The sequence below is a fragment of the Lissotriton helveticus genome, chromosome 8 (genome assembly GCF_964261635.1).
Source record: "Lissotriton helveticus chromosome 8, aLisHel1.1, whole genome shotgun sequence".
NCBI lineage: Eukaryota > Metazoa > Chordata > Amphibia > Caudata > Salamandridae > Lissotriton > Lissotriton helveticus.
Genome location: NC_136069.1, coordinates 750,600,267 through 750,620,232, shown reverse-complemented (window position 1 = coordinate 750,620,232; position 19,966 = coordinate 750,600,267). Strand labels below are relative to the sequence as shown.

Below are 19,966 nucleotides of genomic sequence, written 5' to 3'. Positions count from 1 at the left end.
TGAACCGACCTTATAGCCAGATTATGTCCTGCTGGTTTCTCATACTCCTAAAGATTTAATAAAATGGCCGTCATTAGCGCTGGCAGTGGTTAAGAAATACATACTGCCAGTGAGAGCAGTGTCCTCAGTGCAGAAGAGTGACATATTACTGCACATAATTCAGCCTACACTCTTTGATGGGTGATTGTAAAGAACCGGCAGAAATCATCCCTAGGGGGAGTGCTACACAACCAACAATACAAAACAAGGAGTGAGGGGTCCAGGGGAAAATTTAGAGACCAGCACGGATATCTACTGATTATACTTGTGCCAATCCAAACATGGACTGATCGGCCAGTCCAAAATGCTTTTGCGCTGGTCATCTAGTACAAATGTGATTTAGATCTTATCAGGAGGTGAAAATGTTGTTGCAAAATGCGCACCAGTGAATTCAACTAAATATAACAATAGGTTATCCGCGGGTCTAATAAGCATCACCAAAGCCTTAGAGACCTAGAAGGATTAGTTACTTACCTGTAATCCTAGTTCTCTTCCAGGGGTATCCTCATCGCCTTGAGACCCTCTGGGTGAGTAGTGCGCTTTATAAATACACAAACTTGAACTTGAACTTAAAGTCATAAGCATTAGAATATTCCCGCCCATGCGCGGGACCCCGGAAACAATATATTATATGTGCCCCACATATATATACTCATATATATATATATATTCACTGAAAAAACCATAGGTTATAGACCATATATAGTTAGGAATTAGCATTTACAAAACCTTGAAAATTCACTGAAAAAACCATAGGTTATAGACCATATATAGTTAGGAATTAGCATTTAAAAAACCTTATTTTACTCACACAAAACCATTGAAATTCCATATATAGTTAGTTGCACTAACTATATATCGCGCACCCGCAATCCACTGCTGATGATGTCACATATTACATCATTCATGACATGGTCAGTGACATCACTGATGACATCACTGATGACATCTCAAATGACATCACTGATGACATCATCTAGTGTCTGTGTGTTTTTGTAAAGTTTAAATACGTTTTACATATTGAAGAATGACTGGATGTATGGAAGACTGAGTGTGTGTGTGGCTGGCTGGGAGGTGTGTGACTCTGTGCATATCAATGTGTACTTGTATCAGTGATTGTATAAGAGAGTAAGTATGTGTTAGTATATGTGTGAAAAGTATGGTGTTCTGTGTTTAACTATAGATGAGGAAATCGAAGTGTGATTGATTCTTCACAGGACTGACTAGGTGTATGAGTGCATATGATAGTGTTCTAATAATAACTGACTGTATGTATGAGTAATTGTATGGGTGAATGAGTGAATGTGTGTGTAGACGTACGAATCAGTGAGTGTGTATGTAGTAACTGGTATTGGTGTGTCATGATGTCATCAGTGATGTCATTTGAGATGTCATCAGTGATGTCATTTCAGATGTCATTAGTGATGTCATCAGTGATGTCACTGAAGTATGGTGTTCTGTGTTTAACTGTATAGATGAAGAAATGGAAGTGTGATTGATTCTTTACAGGACTGACTTGGTGTGTGAGTAACTCCATGGATGAGTGGCAGTGTGTGACTGTCTGCATAGGTGTATGAGTGCATATGATAGTGTTGTAATAATAAGTGACTGTATGTATGAGTTATTGTATGGGTGAATGAGTGAATGTGTGTGTAGACGTAGGAATCAGTGAGTGCGTATGTAGTAACTGGTATTGGTGTGTCAGGATGTCATCAGTGATGTCATTTGAGATGTCATCAGTGATGTCATCAGTGATGTCATTTGAGATGTCATCAGTGATGTCATCAGTGATGTCACTGACCATGTCATGAATGATGTAATATGTGACATCATCAGCAGTGGATTGCGGGTGCGCGATATATAGTTAGTGCAACTAACTATATATGGAATTTCAATGGTTTTGTGTGAGTAAAATAAGGTTTTTTAAATGCTAATTCCTAACTATATATGGTCTATAACCTATGGTTTTTTCAGTGAATTTTCAAGGTTTTGTAAATGCTAATTCCTAACTATATATGGTCTATAACCTATGGTTTTTTCAGTGAATTTCAATGGTTTTTTAATAGCAAATATCATAAGCTGTCGAATGTCAAGTACGTGGTAAGTAAAAACATTTTCGTGTTTATGCACACTGATCTGCTTTGAATGCTGCCCCCCACCCCTCATTTCTATTAGGAGTACTCTCTCTTTGCAGATAGTGAAGGGTAGTTAACGCAGCCCTTTGCCCCCTTTGTAATCCGTCGTGCCTGCTTCTCTCTCCATTTGATTGATTGTTCTCTTTGGTTCATTCTCTATTTACAAACAAGCACAGAGTCGCAATACTCTGTTTAGTCTTTGCAGATAGCGAAAAATCGTGTAAAAAAACAAAAGGAATCGAGCAAAATCAGTAGGCCACTAATGGGATCTCTTTTTGACCTCGCTAAAATAGAAACATTAGGAACAACCTGTTGAAAATAGCAATGCGTATGTACATAAGCGGCGTTCATTTGTGTTCACAGTACCCCTTGTTGATTGTTTCAATCGAGCATTGAATTGTTCGAAGTTAATTCTCTTAAGGATCTTCTCTACCTGCAAACGAGGAAGAATAGGAATATTCTCTCTCCCTTTGCAGATAGTGAAGGGTAGGTAACGCAAGCCTTTAACACGTCGTACCTATTTCATTCCTCATTGATTGATTGATTGTCCGAACATTGACTGTTTGGGAATTAGTTCTTTTTGGAGGTATTCCCTGTTTGCAAATAAACGTAGGAAAATCTTTGCAAGTAGTGAAAGGGTACGTAATGCGGACCTTTCTCCCCCGTTGTAATCTGTCATGCCTATCTACTCCCCACTGATTGATGCACCTTTTTCACCCGGACCATTTACTAGAGATACGTCATCTGGCCCGACCAGAGAGCACCCCTAGTGAAAAGGACATATGCAATAATAACGAAGTGATCACTGTATCCTGTTAACAGAAACTTTACCATGAAACAACCTGGAAAGAAAAAAATAGGAAAACGAAAATCAGTAGGCCACTGATGAACATGAACTTTTATTAAACAACGAACAAAGAAACGATAACATAACGTAATGATAAAACCTATTAATGTCCTAGAAACAAGAAAACGTTAAAATATGCCAGTGGTGAGAGACCAGAAAAACAGTAAGAGAAACCAAATCACCCCTCGCTGTCCCACCGCCTGCCACGCCAAAAAAATCGATAGACTAGGGAAAATGCAAGTCAGTAGAACATCCGCCCCCACTCTGGAAACTTCCAAGGTGGGGCAGGGTTCCGGCTACGCCCAGCCGGGAGCAACCCATATAAGGCAGGTCCTGCTGCCACGCCTCGGCCAGGAGATCCTAACGTAGGGTGTAGCCGGAGGAGAGGCCGAGGCCAGCGGGACCCGGCCAGGGGATTGCCTTTACAACGCTGAACAGTTGCAGGGGGGGGGAATGTCTCCTCGACCCTCCCCTCTCTCTCCCAGTCCGGCCGCGGTGGCCCTTGAGAGTTGCAGGTAGTCCCGCCACATGCTCTTCCGGTCCGGCCACCAACGGTCGGGGGGCCGAGGCCGACGGGATCCGGCTGCAGCCGATAAACCAAGAAACCCGTTCATGGGGCCAGAGCCAGGGGCGTCCGGCCGACATCCACCGGAAGCCCGGCCCGAAGACGGACGGGACACTTCTTTCTTTTATAATGGCTGCGACAACACTGGGGGGGGATGTCTTGCACATGCCTCCGACCCCCCCCCCCCCTCGTCCTCATCGCCTGGTCCGGCCATAACAAATCTCAAGCGAGACGCCGTGGGGTGCACTGGGAGGGAGAGACGGTGCGAACAGGCCTCTCCCGCCTCCCCAGGTGGAGGCTTCCCAGCTGCACCCTCAGCGCTCCAGGCGCCCGGAAAAGGGTTCTTCCACTGTGGCCATGCTGCAACGTCTCGCCCGGCAGGGTGGAGCCCGTCCGCTCATGTGACCCCGCGATCGCCGGTAGCTGCCGAACTCTCAAAATGGCGGTCGACCTGGCAAGAGCGGGCCCAGCATAAAGAAATGGCCCGGTCACTGGTTGACTCCACCACCGTAGTCCTCCACGACCTTGAAGATTCTAGAGGAGCCGCGGGAGTCTCCGACCCCCGATGGGGAATGACTGCCATGATCGCCCGTGGAGTGACAAAACTGTATCCGCGGGACGTCGGCGCTCCCATGCTGGCGCCAGCCTCACTTTGAATTACTAGAATCCTGCAGACCTCACTTCCGGTGAAAGCACAGTGTGACCCGGTAGGAAAAATTATTGCACCCCCTCCCCTTTTTGACTGATAGTTCAAACCACCGATCCTTTCCTTTGCCCTTTTAACGGAACTTTGGACTGCCTCCCCCTCTTTTACATTTTCTAGAGAAAACAAAACATTAACCACTACATTAGCATAGCAGTTGACACCAGAACTGTTTTCAAATTGAAAACCAACAACATCTTCAACAGAATCCTTTTTGTTTCTGCTGTGACCCTGCCACAGCACAGGCATTGTCCCCAGCAGTAATTCTGCAATGCCGGTAAGAATAGCTGTGGTGCCTACTGGACTCACTCACCCCCGCGGCGCCCCACGCCGTTTTTCCTGGGCGGCAACTTACTAGACATCACTTTCGTGCCATCTAGATTTCAGCGCGTTCTGCTGCCTTGGAACTATTCGCACAACAGACCGCTACTGACAAGAATATTTCATTATTGGTGCTGTCAATTTCAATAAATCTATTGGATAATTCAAAAGAAATTGCCACGGTCTCTTCGTTGTTTAAATGTTTTTACTGTTTTTGTTTTCTTGTATATATTTATATGTTATTAAAGTTTTATATTCCTACTACTTTGTTGGAGTGCTATATATTTTTAATGTGACACATAATTGTAAAAACTTCGATGTACAAAGAGTCATTCCTGGAATCTTCCGCTTCAGGCTCGGTCCCCTCCCCAATCACAATACAGGATGGTTTTCAGATAGTAGGAACACGTGTGGTGTGACGGATCTCATCGGGTGTGGGCCTTGATCTACTATAACTCCTTTGAAGAGGGGTGATTCTTTACAGCTGGGGCCATAAACTACATCTGCAGGGCTAGCTGATAGCCTGGACAATCGGACACAGAGAAAGAGGAGTGTCAGAGGGTGCGGTAGTGAATAGGGCGAAAGGGAGGTGTCGGGCGGGCACAGAGTGTGATTCTCAGGGAAGAGCAGCGCAGATGGGGGGAGGTTTATTGCCCATGCATAAGACAGAGAGCGGTGGTGACCAGTGCCTAGGGAAGATGCTTGCGTGGGTGAGGAGCCATGCTACGAATCGACAGCGTGCAGAGAGTGGGTCTGGTCAAGACATCTAAAATGGCTGCCGTGCACGACAAAAGTGTGGCATTTCAAAAAAGGCAAGATGGCGCAGACAATGTTTTTCAACACTTCCTCATTTCCTTCGAATCGAACGTTAACAGACGTTGGGGCATATTACCAAAGTTAAGCGATATTTATCGCTAACGATGCTTACCAACCAATTTTTTACCACTAAGCATCGTCAGAAATTATCGAAGATAAACCTTGCTATTATCAAGGTTTATCGCAAATGCGATAATAAACGGCCGCAATGCATGAATATCGCTAAAAACTCAGCGATATTCATGCATTACCGAGCTAATGCTCTTAGCCATGTTATCCACCTCCCATTGGATAACATGGCTAAGAACTGCTCAGGGCAGGTGTTACTTTTTGGAGATATTCGCGCTTAGCGCGAATATCTCCAAAAGTTGGTAATAGGAGATAGATATCTTGCATGTTGTAATGCAAGTTATTGTGGTATATGGAACTCATACCATAATCTCTCAGGAAAGCAGAAACTGATCCTTTTGGGACCGCCTAAAAAGGCCTAGGGGGTGAGGAGTACTCTACTTTGCCCCCTTTTCACGTTCCGAACTATTTTATTTTACTCTCTTCTGTAATTACACAAAATAGCAGCGATAAGATGCATCGGAGACACACAGTGAGAGAAAGGAGGCCGGAGATGAAGAAGAGATGTCAAATACACATTGGAGATAATATAGTGGCAGAAGGGAAGTAAATATGAGTAAACTTACCATGTAACATAAAAATGTTGCACTCTATACTATAAGTCTCATTTTATACTACAATCACTTCGCTACAACCTCATAAATTAAAAATAAAAATGAATAATGTCTCAAACAATTTTTGATTTCTAAATATAAATTTATTCTTCAGAATTTTCTAAATTTGAAAGAACTAGTAACATGTCCTCATCAGCAATGTCCTCATTAAAAGTCTCCAATGATGATTCTTGTAACTCTATGGTCTCCAAACACTCCTCCTTGTGACAATATTTCATTATTGGTGCTGTCAATTTCAATCAATGTAGTGGAATCATTCAAGTCATCTCCTCGTGACAATATTTCATTATTGGTGCTCTCAATTTCAATCAATGTAGTGGAATCATTCAAGTCATCTCCTCCTTGTGACAATATTTCATTATTGGTGCTGTCCATTTCAATCAATCTAATGGAATCATACAAGTCATCTCCTCCTTGTGACAATATTTCATTATTGGTGCTCTCAATTTCAATCAATGTAGTGGAATCATTCAAGTCATCTCCTTGTGACAATATTTCATTCTTGGTGCTGTCCATTTCAATCAATCTAATGGAATCATACAAGTCATGTCCTCCTTGTGACAATATTTCATTATTGGTGCTCTCAATTTCAATCAATGTAGTGGACAATTCAAAAGAAATTGCCACGGTCTCTTCATTGTGAGCCATTTTATTTTGAAATTGCTTGCTGTAAATTGCAGAAAAAAATAATCACTTTCATTTATCGTTTTTAGTAATACATAATATAAAACTAACTTTATCAAGTATTTAGTATAACAGAAGGACTGCAAATAAATAACAGAAAACATTTTTCAAATTATCTTCAAGTGTACAACATAGTTCCCCTTACAAATTAACAACTCACCTTTTTAAAAGTAGCAGAAGTGTTAGTACTGTGTAAATCAAACACCAGAAATTCACCACCAAAAATTCCTCACAAATGTACCTCAGACAGTAGTATCACAAAATGGCTGTGGTTTCCTCTCATTTGACATATATACATAACCAATTAACTTTCATCACACACAAATACAAAACCAAAGTAACATTTTAATTGGTTCTAAATTTCAACACTTTCAAATGTGTTTTCCCCATGCAATTTTCCATAGGACATTTACAAACGTCTACAGCCTGAATGGCTGAACGGAATTACACCAAACTTGACAAAATGGTACATCAAACCTAAGAGGTCAGGAAGGATCTACTATGCCCCCTTATGGTCATTTGCCCCTTCGCTTCGGCCTCCTCTTGTCTCTCGATCCTACTGAGAGACAAGATGGCGGCCGCTACGGACTGTTTGGAATGTTGACAGACGCCGGAGAACCAATCAGCTTCGCTTCACAAAGCTCCGTTGCGCGAAAAGTCCGCGAACCAGAGCGCTGCCCGGTCCGCTGTTACAGATATATATATTTTTTTAAACGTTAATTTCTCAAAATCCACTGGAGCACATATATTGAGACCTACAAAAGGCACATCGGGCTACCAGTCCCTACAATTTTGCCAAGTTTCGTGCAAATCCATTCAGCCGTTCGGGCTAAAAGTGAGGCCAACCGCCCTATGGAAAACTCAATGTTAAAAACACGTTTGGGACCCCCCTTTTTTCTCGGCCCCCCCTTGACGAACCCCCCCAAAATTTTCAGGGGCTGCTCAGAAACAAAATGTGCCATTTTCCTGAAAATTTCAGCCAATTCCGTCCACAAACGCCAAAGTTATTAGACATAGAATTTTCAAAAAACCCATAGAGAAAAAATCCTAACTATATATACCTACTGGCGACCGCCAGTAGGTTATATATATATATATATATATATATATATATATATATATATATATATATATATATATATATATAAAAAAATAAGCAATTGCAGCCAAATAAACAGTAGAGCTGAATTATGCTGTAAAGAATTTCCACCATACATGAACATTTGCATTAGAAACATGAGAAACAACACCAAAGATTGTTTAGAAACAGTTTTAATGCTTAGAAAGCAGTAGAAATTCTTATAACTCACTGAAAGCATAGAAAGCTCCCAGGCTGCATTGCAAACACACAGTCTAAAAAGACTGAAAAGCTAACCTGTAGCTGCATGCAACAAAAAACTGACACCGTGCCTTTAAGGCACTCATGACCCCCAGTATCCCATCATGCCTCAGGGGTGACAGTTTGGTCAGTTGTTCTTTTCGGAGACTGAAAAACCAAGTAATAAATAGGTTAACAATATCTCCTCATTAACGAATGTCCTTTGCCCCGGGAGGCGGGAGGGTTGCTTATGACTTTGATGAGGATACCCCTGGAAGAGAACTAGGATTACAGGTAAGTAACTAATCCTTCTCTTCCAGGGAAACCTCATCAATAGTCATAAGCATTAGAATAGAGTAGCGAGCCTCACCTCATCCCTGCGGGCAAAGGAATAACAAGACAGTAATCTCATCAACAAGCCTGAGCAGGCCATAGGCTACCCAAACAGATTCCTCAAGGAGGCTTGTCTTACTTGAGTATCGGCCCTGGAATCAGATTCTAGGCAGTAATGCCTTGTAAAGGTATGAACTGGTTTCCAGGTTGCAGCCTTGCACATCTCTGAAATTGGACCGTCATGTAAGAAAGCTACTGTGGCTGCTTTCCCTCTAGTAGAATGCGCTTTGGGTAACACCAATAAAGGCCTGCCTGCAAGCTGATAGGCCAATTTAATGCAAGAGACAATCCATCTGGAGATGGATCTCTTGGCCGTTGGAAAGCCTGTTCTCATTGAACCATAGTTCACAAACAGCTGATCCGTCTTCCTGATACCCTTGGTCTTTTCCAAATAAAACTTGAGCACTCTCTTAAGATCCAAAGAGTGCAGTGACCGCTCGGCTGGGGTCGTAGGATTTGGAAAAAACAAAGGGAGGGATATGGACTGATTTATATGAAAATCTGAAACCACCTTAGGCAAGAAGGATGGATGAGCCCCAGGACTACTCTATTGCGGTGGAAAATAGTATATGGTTCCTTTGTACAGAGCGCTTGTATCTCACTTACTCTGCGCGCTGACGTAATCGCCACTAAAAAGGCTGCTTTCCAAGAGAGATGTTGCAAAGAGGCCTTGTGGATGGGTTCGAAAAGAGGTGACATTAACCTGGATAAAACCAGGTTCAATTCCCAAGGAGGAGAAGGATTTCGCACAGGGGGATAGACTTTTTTCAACCCCTGGAGGAAGTCCTTGACCACCGGAACCTGAAAGAAAGAGATCTGGTTAGGTGATTTTCTGTACGCTACTATGGCTGACAGATGCACTCTAATGGAAGCATATTTCAACCCAGAAGTAGCCAAGGAAAGGAGATATGGAAGGATGATTACTTCCTGCCCTATAATAGGATCTAGGTGACGATCCCTACACCATATGAAAAACCTCTTCCACTTGAACGCATATGACGGTCTCGTGGAAGGCCTCTTAGCTTCTTTTAAAATGTGCATACATTCAGGAGGCAGGTTCAGATGCCCATATTGCAGGACTTCAGGAGCCATGCTGTCAGGTCCAGTGATGGAAGGTTGGGATGTAGTATCCTCCCGTTCATCTTGCTCAACAGGTCCGGTCTGCAAGGAAGTAGTCTGTGTGGACACACAGACAGATGCAGAAGGTCCGGGTACCACCACTGCCGTGGCCAATCCGGAGCTATCAAGATCATCTCCATGTCCGACCTGAGGAGCTTGGACACCACCTTCGGAATCAGAGCCAGGGGAGGAAATGCGTAAGCAAATGCTTCTGACCAATCCATCAGGAGAGCATTCCCCTGCGTCCCTGGCCGATGGAATCTGGACGCTAAGGCGTGGCATTTTGCGTTTTCGTCGTCTGCAAACAAGTCTATGGTTGGACGACCCCAACAACGAAAAAGTTTTTCTACCACTTCATCGTTTAGCACCCAGTCTGGCTGATCTTCGAAGTGCCTGCTGAGTGCGTCTGCCTTGGTGTTTAATTCGCCTGGAAGGTGTACTGCCACTACTGATAGGCCCCGAGCCAGAAGCCAGTGCCAGATCGCCTGAGCCTCCAGGGAGAGAGGGCGAGATCGTGTGCCTCCTTGTTTGTTCAGATAGAACATGGTGGTGGTATTGTCCGTCTGAACTAGGACTGAGTCGGTGTTTATAGCTGGTAGAAAAGCTTTAAGAGCTAGATGAACTGCCCGAAGCTCCAGCATGTTGATGTGGTAGGTTTGTTGCTGAGTTGACCACCGACCTTGAATTTGAAGGCACCCCATGTGTGCCCCCCCAGCCCTCTAGAGAAGTGTCCGTGACCACGGACAGTGTTGTTAGAGGTTGGTGAAACGGTACTCCCAGCAACACATTCTGCCGGCGAGTCCACCATAGGATGGAAGTCTTCGCTGTCTGGGACAAATTGATTAGATCCTCCCAATTCCTTGTCGCTTGGTCCCACTGGTCCTCTAGAGCCTGCTGCAGAGGCCGCATTCTCAGTCTGGCGTTTGGAATCAGAAAAATACAGGATGGCATGGAGCCCAGCAGGGAAGCTACCTGTCTGACTGTTGGATGTCGAGACTGGAGGAGAGTCCTGCACTTCTGTTTCATAGATGATAGTCTCTCCTCCGAAGGAAACGCTTTTCCCAAACTTGTGTCCAGAACTGCGCCCAGGTAGTGAATGCTCTGGGTCGGTCGTTGGACAGACTTTTCCATGTTCACATGGAGGCCTAGCTTGTGTAACTGTGGCAGGCACAGTTTAAAGTCGCTGAGTACCTGCCGGGGAGATGGGCCTTTCAGGAGCCAGTCGTCCAGGTATGGATAGACGAAGAGCCCCTTCTTGTGAAGATAAGCCGCAACCACTGCCATGCATTTGGTGAAGACTCGTGGTGCTGACTTGAGCCCGAAGGGCAGCACTTTGTACTGGTAGTGCTTGCTTCCTACCACAAACCTCAGGTATTTCCGATGGCGAAGGGCGATTGGAATATGAAAGTATGCATCTTGCAAATCCACCGAACACATCTAATACCCGACTTGAAGATGTGGACATATTTGGTGAAGAGCCAACATGCGGAACTTTTCTTTGACCACCACCTTGTTTAGAAGGCGAAGGTCCAAGATGGGTCTGAACTTGTCCTCCTGATCTTTTTTGGGAACAAGAAAGTATCTGGAGTAGACTCCTTTTCCCCTTTGAGAGGGAGGCACTTCCTCGATGGCTCTTTTTTGAAGAAGAGTCTTGACCTCTCTTCGGAGAAGATTCAGTTGGTGCGGACGAGCCTTTTTTGGAGGTATGGGCTTTGGGATCGCACGGAAACGTAGTGCATATCCATTGCGCAGTATATTCAGCACCCAATGGTCTTTTGTGATGCTGACCCACTCTGCCAGATGTTGCGAAGCACTTCCTCCCACTGGAGTGGGCAACGGCGCCAGAGGAAGCCACTGCTCAGGCTTTTCCTCCTCTCGGTGTAGAAGAGGACTGCTGATGACCTCCTCTACCCCTGTTGGATTTGCCTCCTCGAAATTGGGTTTTTCCCTGATTTTTGTTCTGGGACCACTGAGGGGTTTGAACCCTCTGTTGAGCCCCTCTGCCCCTGTTGGATTTGAAGCGTCGTTTGAATTCCTTCTTCTTCTCCAAACCGACCGCTTTCACCGTGTCCAGCTCGGTCTTCATCCGGGTCATTTCCTCATCCGCGTGTTCTCAGAAGAGAGAGGACCCAGAGAAAGGAAGATTTAAGATGCGTTGTTGAGCATCAGGTTTCAGGCCTGTTAAGTGTAACCATGAAGACCTTCTGGCACATACTCCATGGGAATAAGAGTGTGCCGCCAACACTGCACTGTCCGCCGCGGTGCTTATCATTTGATTAGCCACCAGACAGCCTTCCGTTAGTGTCTCTTCAAAGTCCTTTTGGTCCTCCTTCGGGAGCTTGGCTTTGAAGCGCTCCATCGAGTCCCATAAGGCTCTGTCATATCTTCCCAGCAGTGCGGACGCACTGGATACCTTCAGGGCAGAAACGGCAGCATTACAAACTTTGCGACCCCATGAGTCCTGTGTCTTACTGTCCTTATCTGGTGGGACAGAAGATGAAGGAGCGACTGCATGGGTCTCCCGAGCTGCTGCCACAATCACAGAATCTGCCGGTGGATCAGATTTGACAAAGATTGGGTCTGAGTCAGCAGGCCTGTATTTCTTTTGTATACGAGCCGGCACTGCTCTGATGGTCGCAGGGGTGAGGAAAACGTTCTTGACTGGTTCCATGAGCCCCGGGACTAAAGGAAGTAACGGACAGGAAGAAGATTTTAGGTGTAATGTCTCACAAATAACTGTGGTAGTCACTTGTGGGACAGCCATCGCAATATTTAATTTCTGAGCCCCTCTCTGCAGAACATCTAAATAAGTATTGATGTCGTCCACTGGAGAGACTCTGGAGATAGGGCTATCTGTGAGAGTAGGAGAGTAATTTCTTCTGGAAGATCGGGTAGAGGCGGTAGAAGAAGTGGAAGGAGTTCTTCTACTCCTGCGATGAGAACTGCGTCGCCTCTCGCGCGATCTTCTGGAACGTTCTTCTTTTCTTGGAGAACGAGATCTTCTCGAACGTTCCTCTCTTCTTGGAGAACGAGATCTATCTGGTCTCCTTTCAGGTGAACGTGCTGCCTGTTGCCTGGGAGGACTGACTCTGTCTACCTCTGCAACCAGCCTTTGCAGCGGAGATCTATGTTCCGGGCTGACGTACCGCCGAAGGTGTTCCGTAGCCCCTGATTCCTTCCAATTCTGTAGTGGTGCATACCATCTAGGGGACAGCCTCACCCCATGAGCCGAAACCTCTGACCGACGTGGAGGAGATTTACGGACAGGACTTCTGGTGTTTGAAGGTGATCTGGAGGAACCTGAAGACTGAGAAGATGAGTGACGGGAAGCTGATTCTGTAACAATAATCGCCGAGTGTCTCGATGTCGATCTCTCCCTCATCGTCGATGAGTGATGCAAAGAACAACGGTCCCTCGACGTCGAACGGCGCTGACTTGCCGACGACGGAGCTTTGTCTCTCGACGTCGAGCGTCTACGTGACGACGGCGGAGTAACTCTGGACATCCTCGACACCGAACGTCGACGAGACCTCGACGGAGATCGCCTCCTCGACACCGATCGGCGCCTGGTTGTCGACGGTGGAGGGGTCTTGGTCCTCGACGCCGGACGTCGCTCTGACGTCGGCGGGGGGGGGGTCACACTTCTCGACACCGATCGACGTCGAGATGGCGACGGTGGAGGCGTGCCGCCACTCTACACCGATCGTCGCCTGGTTGACGACGGCGGAGGGGTCTTGGTCCTCGACACCGATCGTCGCCGAGTTGACGACGGCAGAGGGGTCTTGGTCCTCGACGCTGATCGTCGCTGAGTTGGCGACGGCGGAGAGGTTTTGGTCCTCGACGCCGATCGTCACCGAATTGACGATGGCGGAGGGGTCTTGGTCCTCGACGCCGATCGTCGCCTGGTTGACGATGGCGGAGGGGTCTTGGTCCTCGACGCCGATCGCCGCCCGGTTGACGATGGCGGAGGAGTCACTGGCCTCGACGCCACTCACCGCCCTGTTGGCGACGGCGGAGGCGTGACCTCCCTCGACGCCGATCGTCGCCTGGTTGACGACGGCGGAGAAGATTTCGTCAACGGAGCTGGCATTCTCGACGTCGGTGACGAACCTGATCTTCTTTTCGAAGGCGAGCCCGCCGTCGACGGTCGTTTTTCAGTTGGAAAACTTCCAGAGAGATGTTTCTTCAGCGCCGAGCCCGACGTTGAAGTTGAAGGACGTGAAGACTTGCCTTTAGAAGGACTTCTGGCCCTCTTGGTGCCCTTCTTCACTGGAGATCTTCCTCTGGAGGACCTTTGGGCCAGTCCATAAATGTGGTTTCTTTCTCTGTCCTTGAGAGTTCTCTCAGACAGGCGTTCGCAATGTGGACAGTCCTTAGGATCATGAAGATCAGGCAAGCAAAGTATACAGACATCATGACTGTCTTATTTTGCCTTCTTGTTGCCACAAGAAGGCTGTCAAAAAGAGAAGGCATTTTAAAATAAAAATGCCACACAAAAAATGTCTAAAAAGACAGAAACCTTACCTGACAAGATGTCAAAAGTCAAAGTAAGTCCAAAAGATAGAATAGAATCAAATTTCTGTCAGAAAAGCCAGAAATGAGTGGAGCTGTGTTACCAGGGTCCTTCCTGAAGGAGCCGGAAAGAACAACTGACCCAACTGTCACCCCTGAGGCATGATGGGATACTGGGGGTCATGAGTGCCTTAAAGGCACGGTGTCAGTTTTTTGTTGCATGCAGCTACAGGTTAGCCTTTCAGTCTTTTTAGACTGTGTGTTTGCAATGCAGCCTGGGAGCTTTCTATGCTTTCAGTGAGTTATAAGAATTTCTACTGCTTTCTAAGCATTAAAACAGTTTCTAAACAATGTTTGGTGTTGTTTCTCATGTTTCTAATGCAAATGTTCATGCATGGTGGAAATTCTTTACAGCATAATTCAGCTCTACTGTTTATTTTGCTGCAATTGCTTATTTTTATATATATATATATATATATATATATATATATATATATATATATTACAGCTCCCCCTGACAAAGTCAGAAATCCAGCACTCCCAGTGAGTTTAAACCTTTGGGTTTATTTGCACAATAAGAGAAAAACGCGTGTCGGCTTTTGCCTTCGTCAGTTTCACACTGGCGTCCGTGAGGTGAACATAAATAATGGCGAAATTAAGTAAACATAAAAATAGGACTACACGTCCGAAATCATAAGCGCCATCTTAAAGCAGTGAAATACAAATTAAATCTACAAGATTAAGTCATTAAATTAAATCATTAATGAATTCATTTCGCCCTGAATGGGCATTGATGATGGTTCAAATAATTAAATCATTGAACAGTAATCATAACACTTACGTCCACATTAGATAATTTCATCGGTTGGCGGAAGGACTGAATGTCTCTTGTCCTCGTATTACGAACTACTAGACACCTCTAATAGGTGATTCTTGTAGAATTGATCAATTAAACAATAATTGTAAATTTAATTCATTTCGGTTCGTGTATTTACAAATTCTAGGACGACATTCTTCCAACTACGACCCTATACACATATATACATCGATTTACAGACTTGATGAACACAGGTTTACACACAGCTAGATAGTTCAGTCAGTTAATGTCATTGCCCTCAAATACTACAGATGTGACAGCAGTTCCTCCCCTGAATTCATACCCCCTGGGGACTTCGTTTGGAGCTCTATGATGTATCTAGACTCCAAACGTCTCAACTGACATTTATAGTTTCCTCCTCTCAGATCTTGTGTGATGCAGTCTAAACTGAAAAAACTCAAAAGGTTTCTATCACTCCCATGATGTGTTGCGAAATGCCGTGCCATCGGAAGGCTATCATCTCCATTCATGATGGCACGTTGATGTTCTAGTATCCTCAGCTTGACTGCCTTCGTAGTGCTCCCTACATAGCGATGTCCGCAGGGACATTGCAAACAGTAGACAACAAAAGGTGTTGAACATGTGATAAATTTAGGGATTCTGATTTTCTCTGTTTTGTGGGGAACGCTATATGACAACACTCTCTTGCTTGAACTGCAGGCTTTGCATTTCCCACACGGGAAAGATCCATGCATGGACTGCAAAGCTTTCTTGGATTTCATATTGGGCAAGTGGCTTCGTACTAACCTGTCCTTTAAGGACTTGGTTTTCCTAAAGGTTATCATCGGATGGTCTGACAATTCTTTGCCAATAACTGTATCTGATTTGAGGATGTTCCAGTTCCTAAGCATAATGGCTCTGATCTTATTCGCTGCCACCGAATAGTTGGTAATTAATCGGATTATGCCCTTTCCACTTTTGATATTCTTACTCTGCTTCTCTTTCAGGAGTGGTCCCCTCTCAATTTGTGCTACTCTCCCTTTTGCTTTTGCAAGGATCTTCTTCGAGTAGCCACGTGATTCAAAACGTCTGATGCTGCCCTCAGCTGCAGTTGTGTAATCCTTCTCAAGGGAGCTGTTACGCTTAATCCTTAACAGCTCGCCATAGGGAATACTATTGATGAGGGGTCAAGGATGGTTACTACGTCCATGGAGGACAGAATTCCCTGCCGTCTCTTTTCTGTAGAGAGCTGTTTGAATCATGCCTGACTCTACGAAGACTTTCAGATCTAGAAAGCTGACCTCTTCTTTACTTATTTCATAAGTAAATCTTAGATTCAAGTCATTTGTATTGAGAGACCTAATGTATTCCTCAGCTGAGGATTTCGGTCCCTTCCAAATGAGGAAGAGGTCATCTATATACCTCCTCCAGCAAATCAGATGATCCACCCACACTGCCTTCTCATCGGCCCAGGCTACCTGCTTCTCCCACCAGCCCACGAATAAATTCGCGTAGCTGGGGGCGAAGCAGGTACCCATCGCCGTCCCCCTTGTCTGTCTATACCTCTGATCCTGGAAGACAAAGATGTTGTTATTTAAACAAAATGATATGAACTCTAGTATCATCTTGCTATGTTCCAAATATCTTGCCGAGCGTAAGTTCAAAAATGTTTTTACTGCTCTTATTCCATCCACGTGTCCAATGCTGGTGTACAAGCTGGAGATGTCCATGGTTATCATAATCATGTCATCTTCCCATTCAATGTCTTGTATCTGCCGCAAAAAGTCTTTAGTGTCCCTAGTATAGGAACTTAATTGCATGACCCATGGTGCTAGGAAAAGATCGATGAACTTGGACATCTTCTCAGTTAAACCTCCAACAGAGGAGACAATGGGTCTCCCAGGTGGTCTAATGGGATTTTTGTGTATTTTAGGCAGATGATAGAAACAGGGGAGGCTGGGTTGTTGATTTTGCATATATATATATATATATATATATGTATCTATATATGAGTATATATATATGTGGGGCACATATAATATATTGTTTCCGCGGTCCCGCGCATGGGCGGGAATATTCTAATGCTTATGACTATTGATGAGGATCCCCTGGAAGAGAACCCAGGCATACGAATTCTCAATCATGCATCTAGGGGATCCTTAAATAAGGATGGAATCCCATCACCCATCGTGGTGGCATGCATCATCATCTGGGATTTCTCCTCTGGGCTGCAAACCCTAGTGCAGCCAAGGGCTACAACCCCCTCACCGTGAGGGAGGAGCTCAGGGATGTTTTATGATACAATTCTTGCAAAGAATCTTCTAAAATACAGGAAGATGTAAAGCACTGAAAATTTCTTTAGTCAAGTTATAAATTCCCAGTATTGTCTCTGAGAGCTAATATCTGAATGTTAGGTATGATTTTATCTGTCTGTGTCAACAGAAGTGTTGTATCTTCTGCTGTTTTAGAATGAAAATCATTAAAGTTCTTTGAAAAAAATAGTAGTCCTCACATTTGCAGACTCAAGATGTTGTTGGAGGATTAATCTTTTACTGGAAGTGCTGCCTACACTCCAGTCCCCAGAGCTTTTAATGTTGTGCACTTTGATGTATGTCTTTAGCATTTATAGTAGATTGGACTTGCCAATATACGAACTTCAAAATGCAAATTTGATGGGTTAATTTATGTTTTATGAGCTTCCGAGGACCCCTTTAGTTATTCATTACAATAATGTAGGCACCACACAGAAGGATTGATGCTGCATGTAAAGTAGACTAATCAATGTGACTGTTTTCTTTTTTTTATTCTCTAGACGGCTCCTGGGCATCATAACCAAGAAAGATGTGCTAAGACACATGGCGCAAATGGCAAATCAGGACCCAGAGTCCATCATGTTTAACTGAGTTGGCGGCCATGCCTTCTGGAGGGAAGACTTTCGGAGCCTCCTTCTTTTAGAAGAAAAGAGCTATGGTTGTTCGAAGGACTAACGCAACGTTGTGGCGATGGACAGGCTCCTGACTCACACAACGCTAAAAATGACTGGAAGAAGAATGGCACCATGGGAGCTTTCATCTTGAAGCTCTGATCCCCTGGCCAGACCATGCTGTTGTGGTAAAGAGATGGCTGTTTGTTCTGTCTTGGGGCAAAGACTTGTATATAATTTGTCAGGCCATCCTGGGCCACACACCGATACAGAGAAACAAATCTCAAGACAATGATAAAACATCGGTAGAAATCAGAATTTCCAAGATCAATGTAAGACCTTGCATTCGGAGACAGAGAAGTGTGTTTGTGCGCGCGTCTGTCTGTAAAGATTTATTTATTTACTTATTGTCAGCGGACATATTGTTCGAAAGTGCACAGCTGTATCAGGAATTTTGTGAAATCTGCCAATATGCAGTATGTCCATGGAAGTCAATGTGAGTGAGTAAGCTTGGTAGAGCTCCACCTTTATCTCTGTAGTGAATGTTGTTCCTCATGAACATCAGCTATTCAACTGTTCTTATACAAATTGGTCTGACAGGGACCAGTGTTTCATCTTAGAAGGCTGAAGGCAACTATGCCTGTGCTAAGAAAACGAATGGAACATACATGAAAGGACACCAATTTCTAAAAACAAGATTTGCACTTTAAATGGAAGAGATTTTTTTTCTCGGACAGACTCAGTATTTAGGGTCGTAGATGCTGCTGAAATATTGAAAGGTCAACGGATGAGTTACATGCGTTTTGTCATTTCAGACATACATCATGCTTGTCACCACAGGTCAGACTGGATTGGACCAGTGGCCGGGCATTTTGGGGTCAAAGTCTTTTGTTTCTACTGATTATACTTGTGCCAATGCAAACATGGACTGATCGGCCTGTCCAAAATGCTTTTGCGCTGGTCATTTAGTACAAATGTGATTTAGATCTTATCAGGAGGTGAAAATGTTGCTGCAAAATGCGCACCAGTGCAATTTATGTAATTCTGAATTGTTACTGCAAAACTGTAATCAGGCTAGTCTCTTGCTTTGATTTCAGCTGAACACAATTTCCTAACCAAAGGCAAATTCTTCCTTAAATTTGCAAGAGTGCCAGGGATTCTGCACAGGCAGGATGGGCGACCATTCACATACCTGTATGCTGCTGAACTTCAGCACACGATCAAACTTTTCATATGTTCAACCAACACATTTATATATAATGAGGACTGAGACAAATTGGTGACACTTCACCCCAAAAAACATTGTTTGGAATTTACAGTGGATATTGTAAATTTTGTAGAAACAGTAGTATTTCTGGCAAACTGGTTTAGGGCAACTCCCCAGACATTGGCACAGATTTGTGCATTTTAATATCTAAGCAGCACAATAAAAAAGCACAGTCATAGCTGGATGTGAAAACCTGCCATCTTGTATATGTCCCCACTCTACAAGCTACAGTTGTAGTTTATCATATTATGCTTTAGGTGCGCAATGACCCAGAATGCTGTACACGACAGCGCCAATGACTGAATGGAAGTGCTGATGGCAGCAACTCTACACATCGGGCAGGAATATAGCTCAACCTCTTTGAGTACAGGCTACAAATGTACTGACTATATTCCACATTCTCACATATTGCTGTTAATGGGGATACCATAAATCAATGATGTTGACAGTCCATGCTCTCTAGGAATCGGTTTCAAATCCCAATTACATTTTGGGAAAAGAGAGACTAACAAACAATGAGTATTTTCAGACTAGCCCTGATTGCGCCCAAAATTGTATACATTTTCAATGGCAGTTGACAAAATAGCCCCAAAAAGAGAGAATGGAAATTTATTCACAGCGGTGAATTCCTTACTCTGCTTCCTCCTAATAATATGAGTTTGATGAGCAGTGCTTGTTTTCAGTGTTTACTATGTGGATCCCTAACAGTGTTGATTATAGGAAGGATGAAGCATAAGTGATAAAAAATGGAAGTTTGTGTGTTA

General features: G+C 44.4%; 1 protein-coding gene across 2 annotated transcripts in view; it reads left to right on the top strand.

The window, feature by feature from the left end:
• Positions 1-19,752, top strand: part of CLCN4 (chloride voltage-gated channel 4) — a 238,000-nt gene extending 218,248 nt beyond the window's left edge. The window contains exon 13 of one of the 2 annotated variants that reach the window (XM_078657587.1): positions 17,825-19,752. In XM_078657587.1, coding sequence (XP_078513713.1) covers positions 17,825-17,915 — 91 coding nt within the window. In that variant the 3' untranslated portion in view covers positions 17,916-19,752. The remainder of the gene's footprint in view (positions 1-17,824) is intronic. The other variant, XM_078657586.1, reaches the window with a different exon arrangement.
• Positions 19,753-19,966: the final 214 nt, after the last annotated feature.